General features: G+C 43.6%; 2 protein-coding genes across 2 annotated transcripts; both read right to left on the bottom strand.

Annotated features, from left to right (window-relative positions):
• Window positions 1–476: 476 nt before the first annotated feature.
• On the bottom strand, window positions 477–8,187 carry LOC309482310 (zona pellucida sperm-binding protein 4-like; the record flags this gene model as incomplete). The annotated part of the gene is made up of 13 exons (XM_082147657.1): window positions 477–553; window positions 632–704; window positions 790–937; window positions 1,007–1,199; window positions 1,276–1,433; window positions 1,505–1,602; window positions 1,676–1,863; window positions 1,943–2,033; window positions 4,814–4,961; window positions 5,031–5,223; window positions 5,300–5,476; window positions 5,967–6,071; window positions 8,166–8,187. 13 exons carry the CDS (start codon window positions 8,185–8,187, stop codon window positions 477–479), a joined length of 1,671 nt encoding a protein of 556 aa, XP_082003783.1.
• A 438-nt stretch (window positions 8,188–8,625) lies between these two features.
• Window positions 8,626–14,110, bottom strand: LOC309482311 (zona pellucida sperm-binding protein 4-like; the record flags this gene model as incomplete). The annotated part of the gene is made up of 11 exons (XM_082147658.1): window positions 8,626–8,702; window positions 8,781–8,853; window positions 8,939–9,086; window positions 9,156–9,348; window positions 9,425–9,582; window positions 9,654–9,751; window positions 9,825–10,012; window positions 10,092–10,182; window positions 13,051–13,198; window positions 13,268–13,460; window positions 13,924–14,110. 11 exons carry the CDS (start codon window positions 14,108–14,110, stop codon window positions 8,626–8,628), a joined length of 1,554 nt encoding a protein of 517 aa, XP_082003784.1.
• Between the last annotated feature and the right edge of the window lie 1,956 nt (window positions 14,111–16,066).

Here is a 16,066-nt window from a genome sequence, read left to right on the forward strand (position 1 = left end):
TACTTGCTGGATTATTTCACCTTGGAGATCGCTGTTCCTCATCGTGTGCACGGACTTAAAACGGCTTACCGGTAAGGCCGATTCCACGCACACACATACACAACATTGGACTGGAACACACATACATTTTTGTATATATTGATTTTCGGTGCTTTCTATTTAATACACTTTGGGTTGTCATTTGATCTTGCTTGTTTACATTGTGAGCAATTCTATCCAACGCTTTCATAGAGGGTCTAGAAGGTATATTTTGTGGTGTATCCTGCCTTGTATAGGCAGAACGTTACAAAGTTAGATGGCTTAGGCAGAAACTTGGCTTGTTTAGTTCAAGTCAAGAATCTCAATGCACAAAAGAAAAAGGTTTAGTAGTGCAGAAGTCAAACTGAGAACAGTCATGAAACATCCAACTCCAGACAGAAATGAATACCAAAGAGAAACAATGTTGAGTTTCATGAAGTTTATTAAAACACTAAAATTCACTTGACCAGGTTAACTTGTCCACTAGACACCACAGTTTGCCCACTAGAGATGGTCTTGACGGGCGTGTCTCTTCCTGTAAAAAGTGGTAGAAGCATGAGGGGCATTTAAATAAATTCTCAGTTCCTGAAGTCAACTTACAGCAAGCACTCACTTTTCCTAGTGCAACTTTGCTCACAGGAGCCAGAGGAGGGATGGCACACCGCTGTACTACAGTGGATGAAGATCTAACAGAGGGGGAAAGGGTTAAGCCATAGAATTCACTGTAAAAAGCACTAATATTAAGGGTTGAGGTAAGGCTGCAGAGCATACGGTTTCCTGCAGAGGAGCCAGTGATGCTGGATCTACAAATGTGAACATCTTCACAACAAAGCGCTTGTAGTGGGTCGGGAACTGAAGACCAGATGATCCAGCCACTGGAACCAATGTGGTCTGGTAACGATCATCCTGGTAAGGGCATCTGAAAGGCAAAGAGGCAGTCAGAAATGCCTTACAGCACACTAGATGGATAAAGACTGGCCTTACTCACCCATCAACCAGAAGATCCCATTGGGGTAGACTGAGTGGACTGGGGGTTGATGTCGCCCAGCAACGTCCCAGCATCAGGACAATGTTGGGGTCGGTCCTCTCCAAAATGTGCACCTCAACATACACAGGCTCCCGCAGGACTTTTGTAACTGGATAATCAGCATCACTGTAGTAGGATGTGTACGCCTCGTCCCCTGAGGAAGAATGCAGTGTTTAACTAGAAACTGGAGTTTTAGAAAGGCTTTAGGCATACTTGGGACAAACGCTTACCTTCTGCACAGCCTTTGGTGACACATTGACCATTTGCCAGTCTAAGCTCCACCCTGAGGGGTCCAGGAGCAGCTACTGGTGGAGGTGGAGGAACGGTGTTGACCTCCACAACCAGAGCTTCCACAGAGGTACCAGAGTACCTACACTGGAAGAGAAGCCTGGACAACAAACAGTGAGCTTGTAGCATGTGTCAATGATTCACATTTATGATAAAGCATACATCACTTACTCAAAATGGCTGTCCCTTGTAATGGAACCAAGTGGTCCGATACCCACTTCATATGAGGAGGTCATTCTGTTTTCATACACCACATATCCACCATCCTCCTGCAAATAGTAACATTGTTGGCATCCAATCCATTCTAAGCCATGCAGAACAAAACCACAAGCAGCTACTCGCCATCATGCTTGTGCCACATGCAGTGACAGGGAACTGGTATATAGCAAAGAAAGGTGTGGATCCCACAGGACTGCAAGCTGGATCACTTCCACCCAGGAGACGGACTGAATCCAGGCTCAATCGAGGCAGCGTTACATCTCTAGCCACCACTACCACAAACTGACCATCTCTTATACACTGGACAGTCACTGGAACGAGTTACAAGAGCAGGTTATTGCTGAGGATCAGTTTAACATGAATGCCTCTACATTGACTCTACACTCTTACCTGCCTTCCCATAGTAACACTGCATTCCATTAAAGCAGCAGTTGATAGCAGCACACTCAGCACCACTGATACCAGGTGGTCCACATTGAATCTGCTCATAATCAGCTACAGTACATTTGTCAAGGGGCTCTGCCTGTGCCACTGGCTGCTTAGGCTGAAAGTGCTGAGGAAACTGTTGACTAGCTTGCTGTTGAACTGACTGAGGAAACTGTTGACTAGCTTGCTGTTGAACTGAATGAGGAAACTGTTGACTAGCTTGCTGTTGAACTAACTGAGGAAACTGTTGACCTGACTGAGGAAACTGTTGACTAGCTTGCTGTTGAACAGACTGAGGAAACTGTTGACTAGCTTGCTGTTGAACTGACTGAGGAAACTGTTGACCTGACTGAGGAAACTGTTGACTAGCTTGCTGTTGAACTGGCTTTTGAACCTGCTGAGGAAACCATTGACTAGCTTGCTGTTGAACCTGCTGAGGAAACTGTTGACTAGCTTGCTGTTGAAATGGCTTTTGAACCTGCTGAAGAAACTGTTGACTAGCTTGCTGTTGAACTGGCTTTTGAACCTGCTGAGGAAACCGTTGACTAGCTTGCTGTTTAAATGGCTTTTGAACCTGCTGAGGAAACCGTTGACTAGCTTTCTGTTGAGCTGGCTTTTGGAACCGCTGGTTAGTTTGCTGGAACATCAGAGCTTGAGGATTCTGGGGCAGATCACTCCACTTCGGAACAGCATGGCTGAAAGCACAGAACCAAACACAAAGTGCCAGAGACTGAACAGCACACCAACTTCCTGCCATTGTTCAACAGCTAGTCACACTGCTGAGGTGCTGCCCTTTGGTGCTTTTACAGACTTTGGCTAATTAATGATAATCCCACCCTCTTCATTAAGTCATGATTCTCCAGACTTGCACGAGTGGGAGTTTATGCAACTAGGTGATTCTATTGTTTCTTAAGTCAATTTTTCCCTTTTGAACATACATAAAACCACATTGAGCTGAATTCAGAATAGTATGCTAGTACTATTTCTGCCATTCTGAATTCAGCCTTTTTTATATTAGATGTGTTAGCTATTCTGGATTGTTTTTTTCTTCTTTGAAACACATCATAGTTTTCCCATGGCAACAGGCCTGTATATTTGAAGAAAGTTTAAATCACACCTGCTAGCGCACTTCTTAAAATGTTCACGTACTAGGTCAGTAGGCGGTAGAGTACACCGTTTTGCGGCTGTTCGAACACATTCAGCCACATGAGCATCTACTCTATGAAAGCAATCTGGTCGAATGTGTTGGACTACCTCTGGAAGTGGCCAAAAATAGACAAGCTCAAAAAAATAAAAAGCCCCTTTTTTACACCAGTCCACTTGTGATCCGATTTACAAAAATGCTTCTTAGTACCAGGTGTAAACAAGGCCTTGGACAGCTACCTAGTTGGGATACAACAGTTAAGGGATTAATGCTTAAATGAAAGCAGTCTACATTACTGGGACTAGCCTGAAATTTAAAAATAAATGAATAAACAAAATTCAGTATCAACCAATCCTTTATCCCAAGATATGATTCTATACTTGCGTGACTGTAAAAAAGCCAACGAGTGACCTCAGAGGGGTTTGGGCATCAGTATATGCAGTTATGCTAGTCCAGCCATAAAGTTGAATGTAAAGCCTCAAACAGACAGAAGCTAAAACCTTAATTTGATACGTGAAACATGAACAGGGGCCCAAGTTAACGACTAGAACTTGGCAAATAGTAAAGTTGTAGCGTGGCCACATAAAGGGGATATTTAGAAGACGGCTTATTAAACTAATTAAAGAGTTATACATGTCAGATGTTCTTATATTAAAGAATCCCTGGGTTTTTGTTGCCCCTGTCGAGTGTTGGTCTTACTGTTTTTTTCTGAGCGAGAGTCTTGATCGTTACACCTGGGAATTCCCGTGACGTCATACTTCAGCTGATCAACTTCACTTCCGTTAAAGGGAGCCGGCTTACCGGCATTCGGGAGCAACTTTACTCTATTGCTCTTTTGGATTAGCGATCGATCGCACTACACGGCTTGGCTGTCATTGACTGACTCTTTGTGGAGATATACTTGCTGGATTATTTCACCTTGGAGATCGCTGTTCCTCATCGTGTGCACGGACTTAAAACGGCTTACCGGTAAGGCCGATTCAACGCACACACATACACAACATTGGACTGGAACACACACATACATTTTTGTATATATATTGATTTTCGGTGCTTTCTATTTAATACACTTTGGGTTGTCATTTGATCTTGCTTGTTTACATTGTGAGCAATTCTATCCAACGCTTTCATAGAGGGTCTAGAAGGTATATTTTGTGGTGTATCCTGCCTTGTATAGGCAGAACGTTACAAAGTTAGATGGCTTAGGCAGAAACTTGGCTTGTTTAGTTCAAGTCAAGAATCTCAATGCACAAAAGAAAAAGGTTTAGTAGTGCAGAAGTCAAACTGAGAACAGTCATGAAACATCCAACTCCAGACAGAAATGAATACCAAAGAGAAACAATGTTGAGTTTCATGAAGTTTATTAAAACACTAAAATTCACTTGACCAGGTTAACTTGTCCACTAGACACCACAGTTTGCCCACTAGAGATGGTCTTGACGGGCGTGTCTCTTCCTGTAAAAAGTGGTAGAGGCATGAGGGGCATTTAAATAAATTCTCAGTTCCTGAAGTCAACTTACAGCAAGCACTCACTTTTCCTAGTGCAACTTTGCTCACAGGAGCCAGAGGAGGGATGGCACACCGCTGTACTACAGTGGATGAAGATCTAACAGAGGGGGAAAGGGTTAAGCCATAGAATTCACTGTAAAAAGCACTAATATTAAGGGTTGAGGTAAGGCTGCAGAGCATACGGTTTCCTGCAGAGGAGCCAGTGATGCTGGATCTACAAATGTGAACATCTTCACAACAAAGCGCTTGTAGTGGGTCGGGAACTGAAGACCAGATGATCCAGCCACTGGAACCAATGTGGTCTGGTAACGATCATCCTGGTAAGGGCATCTGAAAGGCAAAGAGGCAGTCAGAAATGCCTTACAGCACACTAGATGGATAAAGACTGGCCTTACTCACCCATCAACCAGAAGATCCCATTGGGGTAGACTGAGTGGACTGGGGGTTGATGTCGCCCAGCAACGTCCCAGAATCAGGACAATGTTGGGGTCGGTCCTCTCCAAAATGTGCACCTCAACATACACAGGCTCCCGCAGGACTTTTGTAACTGGATAATCAGCGTCACTGTAGTAGGATGTGTACGCCTCGTCCCCTGAGGAAGAATGCAGTGTTTAACTAGAAACTGGAGTTTTAGAAAGGCTTTAGGCATACTTGGGACAAACGCTTACCTTCTGCACAGCCTTTGGTGACACATTGACCATTTGCCAGTCTAAGCTCCACCCTGAGGGGTCCAGGAGCAGCTACTGGTGGAGGTGGAGGAACGGTGTTGACCTCCACAACCAGAGCTTCCACAGAGGTACCAGAGTACCTACACTGGAAGAGAAGCCTGGACAACAAACAGTGAGCTTGTAGCATGTGTCAATGATTCACATTTATGATAAAGCATACATCACTTACTCAAAATGGCTGTCCCTTGTAATGGAACCAAGTGGTCCGATACCCACTTCATATGAGGAGGTCATTCTGTTTTCATACACCACATATCCACCGTCCTCCTGCAAATAGTAACATTGTTGGCATCCAATCCATTATAAGCCATGCAGAACAAAACCACAAGCAGCTACTCGCCATCATGCTTGTGCCACATGCAGTGACAGGGAACTGGTATATAGCAAAGAAAGGTGTGGATCCCACAGGACTGCAAGCTGGATCACTTCCACCCAGGAGACGGACTGAATCCAGGCTCAATCGAGGCAGCGTTACATCTCTAGCCACCACTACCACAAACTGACCATCTCTTATACACTGGACAGTCACTGGAACGAGTTACAAGAGCAGGTTATTGCTGAGGATCAGTTTAACATGAATGCCTCTACATTGACTCTACACTCTTACCTGCCTTCCCATAGTAACACTGCATTCCATTAAAGCAGCAGTTGATAGCAGCACACTCAGCACCACTGATACCAGGTGGTCCACATTGAATCTGCTCATAATCAGCTACAGTACATTTGTCAAGGGGCTCTGCCTGTGCCACTGGCTGCTTAGGCTGAAAGTGCTGAGGAAACTGTTGACCTGACTGAGGAAACTGTTGACTAGCTTGCTGTTGAACTGACTGAGGAAACTGTTGACTAGCTTGCTGTTGAACTGAATGAGGAAACTGTTGACTAGCTTGCTGTTGAACTAACTGAGGAAACTGTTGACCTGACTGAGGAAACTGTTGACTAGCTTGCTGTTGAACAGACTGAGGAAACTGTTGACTAGCTTGCTGTTGAACTGACTGAGGAAACTGTTGAACAGACTGAGGAAACTGTTGACTAGCTTGCTGTTGAACTGGCTTTTGAACCTGCTGAGGAAACCATTGACTAGCTTGCTGTTGAACCTGCTGAGGAAACTGTTGACTAGCTTGCTGTTGAACCTGCTGAGGAAACCATTGACTAGCTTGCTGTTGAACCTGCTGAGGAAACCATTGACTAGCTTGCTGTTGAAATGGCTTTTGAACCTGCTGAAGAAACTGTTGACTAGCTTGCTGTTGAACTGGCTTTTGAACCTGCTGAGGAAACCGTTGACTAGCTTGCTGTTTAAATGGCTTTTGAACCTGCTGAGGAAACCGTTGACTAGCTTGCTGTTGAGCTGGCTTTTGAAACCGCTGGTCAGTTTGCTGGAACATCAGAGCTTGAGGATTCTGGGGCAGATCACTCCACTTCGGAACAGCATGGCTGAAAGCACAGAACCAAACACAAAGTGCCAGAAACTGAACAGCACACCAACTTCCTGCCATTGTTCAACAGCTAGTCACACTGCTGAGGTGCTGCCCTTTGGTGCTTTTACAGACTTTGGCTAATTAATGATAATCCCACCCTCTTCATTAAGTCATGATTCTCCAGACTTGCACGAGTGGGAGTTTATGCAACTAGGTGATTCTATTGTTTCTTAAGTCAATTTTTCCCTTTTGAACATACATAAAACCACATTGAGCTGAATTCAGAATAGTATGCTAGTACTATTTCTGCCATTCTGAATTCAGCCTTTTTTATATTAGATGTGTTAGCTATTCTGGATTGTTTTTTTCTTCTTTGAAACACATCATAGTTTTCCCATGGCAACAGGCCTGTATATTTGAAGAAAGTTTAAATCACACCTGCTAGCGCACTTCTTAAAATGTTCACGTACTAGGTCAGTAGGCGGTAGAGTACACCGTTTTGCGGCTGTTCGAACACATTCAGCCACATGAGCATCTACTCTATGAAAGCAATCTGGTCGAATGTGTTGGACTACCTCTGGAAGTGGCCAAAAATAGACAAGCTCAAAAAAATAAAAAGCCCCTTTTTTACACCAGTCCACTTGTGATCCGATTTACAAAAATGCTTCTTAGTACCAGGTGTAAACAAGGCCTTGGACAGCTACCTAGTTGGGATACAACAGTTAAGGGATTAATGCTTAAATGAAAGCAGTCTACATTACTGGGACTAGCCTGAAATTTAAAAATAAATGAATAAACAAAATTCAGTATCAACCAATCCTTTATCCCAAGATATGATTCTATACTTGCGTGACTGTGAAAAAGCCAACGAGTGACCTCAGAGGGGTTTGGGCATCAGTATATGCAGTTATGCTAGTCCAGCCATAAAGTTGAATGTAAAGCCTCAAACAGAAAGAAGCTAAAACCTTTATTTGATACGTGAAACATGAACAGGGGCCCAAGTTAACGACTAGAACTTGGCAAATAGTAAAGTTGTAGCGTGGCCACATAAAGGGGATATTTAGAAGACGGCTTATTAAACTAATTAAAGAGTTATACATGTCAGATGTTCTTATATTAAAGAATCCCTGGGTTTTTGTTGCCCCTGTCGAGTGTTGGTCTTACTGTTTTTTTCTGAGCGAGAGTCTTGATCGTTACACCTGGGAATTCCCGTGACGTCATACTTCAGCTGATCAACTTCACTTCCGTTAAAGGGAGCCGGCTTACCGGCATTCGGGAGCAACTTTACTCTATTGCTCTTTTGGATTAGCGATCGATCGCACTACACGGCTTGGCTGTCATTGACTGACTGTTTGACTCTTTGTGGAGATATACTTGCTGGATTATTTCACCTTGGAGATCGCGGTTCCTCATCGTGTGCACGGACTTAAAACGGCTTACCGGTAAGGCCGATTCAACGCACACACATACACAACATTGGACTGGAACACACACATACATTTTTGTATATATATTGATTTTCGGTGCTTTCTATTTAATACACTTTGGGTTGTCATTTGATCTTGCTTGTTTACATTGTGAGCAATTCTATCCAACGCTTTCATAGAGGGTCTAGAAGGTATATTTTGTGGTGTATCCTGCCTTGTATAGGCAGAACGTTACAAAGTTAGATGGCTTAGGCAGAAACTTGGCTTGTTTAGTTCAAGTCAAGAATCTCAATGCACAAAAGAAAAAGGTTTAGTAGTGCAGAAGTCAAACTGAGAACAGTCATGAAACATCCAACTCCAGACAGAAATGAATACCAAAGAGAAACAATGTTGAGTTTCATGAAGTTTATTAAAACACTAAAATTCACTTGACCAGGTTAACTTGTCCACTAGACACCACAGTTTGCCCACTAGAGATGGTCTTGACGGGCGTGTCTCTTCCTGTAAAAAGTGGTAGAAGCATGAGGGGCATTTAAATAAATTCTCAGTTCCTGAAGTCAACTTACAGCAAGCACTCACTTTTCCTAGTGCAACTTTGCTCACAGGAGCCAGAGGAGGGATGGCACACCGCTGTACTACAGTGGATGAAGATCTAACAGAGGGGGAAAGGGTTAAGCCATAGAATTCACTGTAAAAAGCACTAATATTAAGGGTTGAGGTAAGGCTGCAGAGCATACGGTTTCCTGCAGAGGAGCCAGTGATGCTGGATCTACAAATGTGAACATCTTCACAACAAAGCGCTTGTAGTGGGTCGGGAACTGAAGACCAGATGATCCAGCCACTGGAACCAATGTGGTCTGGTAACGATCATCCTGGTAAGGGCATCTGAAAGGCAAAGAGGCAGTCAGAAATGCCTTACAGCACACTAGATGGATAAAGACTGGCCTTACTCACCCATCAACCAGAAGATCCCATTGGGGTAGACTGAGTGGACTGGGGGTTGATGTCGCCCAGCAACGTCCCAGCATCAGGACAATGTTGGGGTCGGTCCTCTCCAAAATGTGCACCTCAACATACACAGGCTCCCGCAGGACTTTTGTAACTGGATAATCAGCATCACTGTAGTAGGATGTGTACGCCTCGTCCCCTGAGGAAGAATGCAGTGTTTAACTAGAAACTGGAGTTTTAGAAAGGCTTTAGGCATACTTGGGACAAACGCTTACCTTCTGCACAGCCTTTGGTGACACATTGACCATTTGCCAGTCTAAGCTCCACCCTGAGGGGTCCAGGAGCAGCTACTGGTGGAGGTGGAGGAACGGTGTTGACCTCCACAACCAGAGCTTCCACAGAGGTACCAGAGTACCTACACTGGAAGAGAAGCCTGGACAACAAACAGTGAGCTTGTAGCATGTGTCAATGATTCACATTTATGATAAAGCATACATCACTTACTCAAAATGGCTGTCCCTTGTAATGGAACCAAGTGGTCCGATACCCACTTCATATGAGGAGGTCATTCTGTTTTCATACACCACATATCCACCGTCCTCCTGCAAATAGTAACATTGTTGGCATCCAATCCATTCTAAGCCATGCAGAACAAAACCACAAGCAGCTACTCGCCATCATGCTTGTGCCACATGCAGTGACAGGGAACTGGTATATAGCAAAGAAAGGTGTGGATCCCACAGGACTGCAAGCTGGATCACTTCCACCCAGGAGACGGACTGAATCCAGGCTCAATCGAGGCAGCGTTACATCTCTAGCCACCACTACCACAAACTGACCATCTCTTATACACTGGACAGTCACTGGAACGAGTTACAAGAGCAGGTTATTGCTGAGGATCAGTTTAACATGAATGCCTCTACATTGACTCTACACTCTTACCTGCCTTCCCATAGTAACACTGCATTCCATTAAAGCAGCAGTTGATAGCAGCACACTCAGCACCACTGATACCAGGTGGTCCACATTGAATCTGCTCATAATCAGCTACAGTACATTTGTCAAGGGGCTCTGCCTGTGCCACTGGCTGCTTAGGCTGAAAGTGCTGAGGAAACTGTTGACTAGCTTGCTGTTGAACTGACTGAGGAAACTGTTGACTAGCTTGCTGTTGAACTGAATGAGGAAACTGTTGACTAGCTTGCTGTTGAACTAACTGAGGAAACTGTTGACCTGACTGAGGAAACTGTTGACTAGCTTGCTGTTGAACAGACTGAGGAAACTGTTGACTAGCTTGCTGTTGAACTGACTGAGGAAACTGTTGACCTGACTGAGGAAACTGTTGACTAGCTTGCTGTTGAACTGGCTTTTGAACCTGCTGAGGAAACCATTGACTAGCTTGCTGTTGAACCTGCTGAGGAAACTGTTGACTAGCTTGCTGTTGAAATGGCTTTTGAACCTGCTGAAGAAACTGTTGACTAGCTTGCTGTTGAACCTGCTGAGGAAACTGTTGACTAGCTTGCTGTTGAACTGGCTTTTGAACCTGCTGAAGAAACTGTTGACTAGCTTGCTGTTGAACTGGCTTTTGAACCTGCTGAGGAAACCGTTGACTAGCTTGCTGTTTAAATGGCTTTTGAACCTGCTGAGGAAACCGTTGACTAGCTTTCTGTTGAGCTGGCTTTTGGAACCGCTGGTTAGTTTGCTGGAACATCAGAGCTTGAGGATTCTGGGGCAGATCACTCCACTTCGGAACAGCATGGCTGAAAGCACAGAACCAAACACAAAGTGCCAGAGACTGAACAGCACACCAACTTCCTGCCATTGTTCAACAGCTAGTCACACTGCTGAGGTGCTGCCCTTTGGTGCTTTTACAGACTTTGGCTAATTAATGATAATCCCACCCTCTTCATTAAGTCATGATTCTCCAGACTTGCACGAGTGGGAGTTTATGCAACTAGGTGATTCTATTGTTTCTTAAGTCAATTTTTCCCTTTTGAACATACATAAAACCACATTGAGCTGAATTCAGAATAGTATGCTAGTACTATTTCTGCCATTCTGAATTCAGCCTTTTTTATATTAGATGTGTTAGCTATTCTGGATTGTTTTTTTCTTCTTTGAAACACATCATAGTTTTCCCATGGCAACAGGCCTGTATATTTGAAGAAAGTTTAAATCACACCTGCTAGCGCACTTCTTAAAATGTTCACGTACTAGGTCAGTAGGCGGTAGAGTACACCGTTTTGCGGCTGTTCGAACACATTCAGCCACATGAGCATCTACTCTATGAAAGCAATCTGGTCGAATGTGTTGGACTACCTCTGGAAGTGGCCAAAAATAGACAAGCTCAAAAAAATAAAAAGCCCCTTTTTTACACCAGTCCACTTGTGATCCGATTTACAAAAATGCTTCTTAGTACCAGGTGTAAACAAGGCCTTGGACAGCTACCTAGTTGGGATACAACAGTTAAGGGATTAATGCTTAAATGAAAGCAGTCTACATTACTGGGACTAGCCTGAAATTTAAAAATAAATGAATAAACAAAATTCAGTATCAACCAATCCTTTATCCCAAGATATGATTCTATACTTGCGTGACTGTAAAAAAGCCAACGAGTGACCTCAGAGGGGTTTGGGCATCAGTATATGCAGTTATGCTAGTCCAGCCATAAAGTTGAATGTAAAGCCTCAAACAGACAGAAGCTAAAACCTTAATTTGATACGTGAAACATGAACAGGGGCCCAAGTTAACGACTAGAACTTGGCAAATAGTAAAGTTGTAGCGTGGCCACATAAAGGGGATATTTAGAAGACGGCTTATTAAACTAATTAAAGAGTTATACATGTCAGATGTTCTTATATTAAAGAATCCCTGGGTTTTTGTTGCCCCTGTCGAGTGTTGGTCTTACTGTTTTTTTCTGAGCGAGAGTCTTGATCGTTACACCTGGGAATTCCCGTGACGTCATACTTCAGCTGATCAACTTCACTTCCGTTAAAGGGAGCCGGCTTACCGGCATTCGGGAGCAACTTTACTCTATTGCTCTTTTGGATTAGCGATCGATCGCACTACACGGCTTGGCTGTCATTGACTGACTGTTTGACTCTTTGTGGAGATATACTTGCTGGATTATTTCACCTTGGAGATCGCTGTTCCTCATCGTGTGCACGGACTTAAAACGGCTTACCGGTAAGGCCGATTCAACGCACACACATACACAACATTGGACTGGAACACACACACATTTTTGTATATATTGATTTTCGGTGCTTTCTATTTAATACACTTTGGGTTGTCATTTGATCTTGCTTGTTTACATTGTGAGCAATTCTATCCAACGCTTTCATAGAGGGTCTAGAAGGTATATTTTGTGGTGTATCCTGCCTTGTATAGGCAGAACGTTACAAAGTTAGATGGCTTAGGCAGAAACTTGGCTTGTTTAGTTCAAGTCAAGAATCTCAATGCACAAAAGAAAAAGGTTTAGTAGTGCAGAAGTCAAACTGAGAACAGTCATGAAACATCCAACTCCAGACAGAAATGAATACCAAAGAGAAACAATGTTGAGTTTCATGAAGTTTATTAAAACACTAAAATTCACTTGACCAGGTTAACTTGTCCACTAGACACCACAGTTTGCCCACTAGAGATGGTCTTGACGGGCGTGTCTCTTCCTGTAAAAAGTGGTAGAAGCATGAGGGGCATTTAAATAAATTCTCAGTTCCTGAAGTCAACTTACAGCAAGCACTCACTTTTCCTAGTGCAACTTTGCTCACAGGAGCCAGAGGAGGGATGGCACACCGCTGTACTACAGTGGATGAAGATCTAACAGAGGGGGAAAGGGTTAAGCCATAGAATTCACTGTAAAAAGCACTAATATTAAGGGTTGAGGTAAGGCTGCAGAGCATACGGTTTCCTGCAGAGGAGCCAGTGATGCTGGATCTACAAATGTGAACATCTTCACAACAAAGCGCTTGTAGTGGGTCGGGAACTGAAGACCAGATGATCCAGCCACTGGAACCAATGTGGTCTGGTAACGATCATCCTGGTAAGGGCATCTGAAAGGCAAAGAGGCAGTCAGAAATGCCTTACAGCACACTAGATGGATAAAGACTGGCCTTACTCACCCATCAACCAGAAGATCCCATTGGGGTAGACTGAGTGGACTGGGGGTTGATGTCGCCCAGCAACGTCCCAGCATCAGGACAATGTTGGGGTCGGTCCTCTCCAAAATGTGCACCTCAACATACACAGGCTCCCGCAGGACTTTTGTAACTGGATAATCAGCATCACTGTAGTAGGATGTGTACGCCTCGTCCCCTGAGGAAGAATGCAGTGTTTAAATACAGTATTTAAATGACGATATTAAAGTTTTCGTCTGAGAAAGAATGTGAACGCAGTGCTAAAGTGCTAAAGAAAGTGAAAAGAACGTGTGAGTAAATGAGGGAGAAAAGAAAGTTAAAGGAAAGTTGATAGATGGAAGTCGTAAGAAGATTGAAGGTTAAAAGAAGGTTGAAAGATTTAAGTCTTAAGGGAATCCTTTGAAAGAAAGATCTATAATAAATATTCTTTTTTATTTTTTAAAAGTACTGTATTTTATTTTATTTTTCTAAACTGTTTTAATTATTCTCATTTCTTTTCATTATTTTAATTTCTTCTATGTAAAGCACTTTGAATTGCCATTGTGTATGAAATGTGCTATATAAATAAACTTGCCTTGCCTTGCCTAACTAGAAACTGGAGTTTTAGAAAGGCTTTAGGCATACTTGGGACAAACGCTTACCTTCTGCACAGCCTTTGGTGACACATTGACCATTTGCCAGTCTAAGCTCCACCCTGAGGGGTCCAGGAGCAGCTACTGGTGGAGGTGGAGGAACGGTGTTGACCTCCACAACCAGAGCTTCCACAGAGGTACCAGAGTACCTACACTGGAAGAGAAGCCTGGACAACAAACAGTGAGCTTGTAGCATGTGTCAATGATTCACATTTATGATAAAGCATACATCACTTACTCAAAATGGCTGTCCCTTGTAATGGAACCAAGTGGTCCGATACCCACTTCATATGAGGAGGTCATTCTGTTTTCATACACCACATATCCACCGTCCTCCTGCAAATAGTAACATTGTTGGCATCCAATCCATTCTAAGCCATGCAGAACAAAACCACAAGCAGCTACTCGCCATCATGCTTGTGCCACATGCAGTGACAGGGAACTGGTATATAGCAAAGAAAGGTGTGGATCCCACAGGACTGCAAGCTGGATCACTTCCACCCAGGAGACGGACTGAATCCAGGCTCAATCGAGGCAGCGTTACATCTCTAGCCACCACTACCACAAACTGACCATCTCTTATACACTGGACAGTCACTGGAACGAGTTACAAGAGCAGGTTATTGCTGAGGATCAGTTTAACATGAATGCCTCTACATTGACTCTACACTCTTACCTGCCTTCCCATAGTAACACTGCATTCCATTAAAGCAGCAGTTGATAGCAGCACACTCAGCACCACTGATACCAGGTGGTCCACATTGAATCTGCTCATAATCAGCTACAGTACATTTGTCAAGGGGCTCTGCCTGTGCCACTGGCTGCTTAGGCTGAAAGTGCTGAGGAAACTGTTGACTAGCTTGCTGTTGAACTGACTGAGGAAACTGTTGACTAGCTTGCTGTTGAACTGAATGAGGAAACTGTTGACTAGCTTGCTGTTGAACTAACTGAGGAAACTGTTGACCTGACTGAGGAAACTGTTGACTAGCTTGCTGTTGAACAGACTGAGGAAACTGTTGACTAGCTTGCTGTTGAACTGACTGAGGAAACTGTTGACCTGACTGAGGAAACTGTTGACTAGCTTGCTGTTGAACTGGCTTTTGAACCTGCTGAGGAAACCATTGACTAGCTTGCTGTTGAACCTGCTGAGGAAACTGTTGACTAGCTTGCTGTTGAAATGGCTTTTGAACCTGCTGAAGAAACTGTTGACTAGCTTGCTGTTGAACCTGCTGAGGAAACTGTTGACTAGCTTGCTGTTGAACTGGCTTTTGAACCTGCTGAAGAAACTGTTGACTAGCTTGCTGTTGAACTGGCTTTTGAACCTGCTGAGGAAACCGTTGACTAGCTTGCTGTTTAAATGGCTTTTGAACCTGCTGAGGAAACCGTTGACTAGCTTTCTGTTGAGCTGGCTTTTGGAACCGCTGGTTAGTTTGCTGGAACATCAGAGCTTGAGGATTCTGGGGCAGATCACTCCACTTCGGAACAGCATGGCTGAAAGCACAGAACCAAACACAAAGTGCCAGAGACTGAACAGCACACCAACTTCCTGCCATTGTTCAACAGCTAGTCACACTGCTGAGGTGCTGCCCTTTGGTGCTTTTACAGACTTTGGCTAATTAATGATAATCCCACCCTCTTCATTAAGTCATGATTCTCCAGACTTGCACGAGTGGGAGTTTATGCAACTAGGTGATTCTATTGTTTCTTAAGTCAATTTTTCCCTTTTGAACATACATAAAACCACATTGAGCTGAATTCAGAATAGTATGCTAGTACTATTTCTGCCATTCTGAATTCAGCCTTTTTTATATTAGATGTGTTAGCTATTCTGGATTGTTTTTTTCTTCTTTGAAACACATCATAGTTTTCCCATGGCAACAGGCCTGTATATTTGAAGAAAGTTTAAATCACACCTGCTAGCGCACTTCTTAAAATGTTCACGTACTAGGTCAGTAGGCGGTAGAGTACACCGTTTTGCGGCTGTTCGAACACATTCAGCCACATGAGCATCTACTCTATGAAAGCAATCTGGTCGAATGTGTTGGACTACCTCTGGAAGTGGCCAAAAATAGACAAGCTCAAAAAAATAAAAAGCCCCTTTTTTACACCAGTCCACTTGTGATCCGATTTACAAAAATGCTTCTTAGTACCA

The sequence above is a fragment of the Leuciscus leuciscus genome (genome assembly GCF_965113295.1).
Source record: "Leuciscus leuciscus genome assembly, chromosome: 19".
Classification (NCBI taxonomy): Eukaryota; Metazoa; Chordata; class Actinopteri; order Cypriniformes; family Leuciscidae; genus Leuciscus; species Leuciscus leuciscus.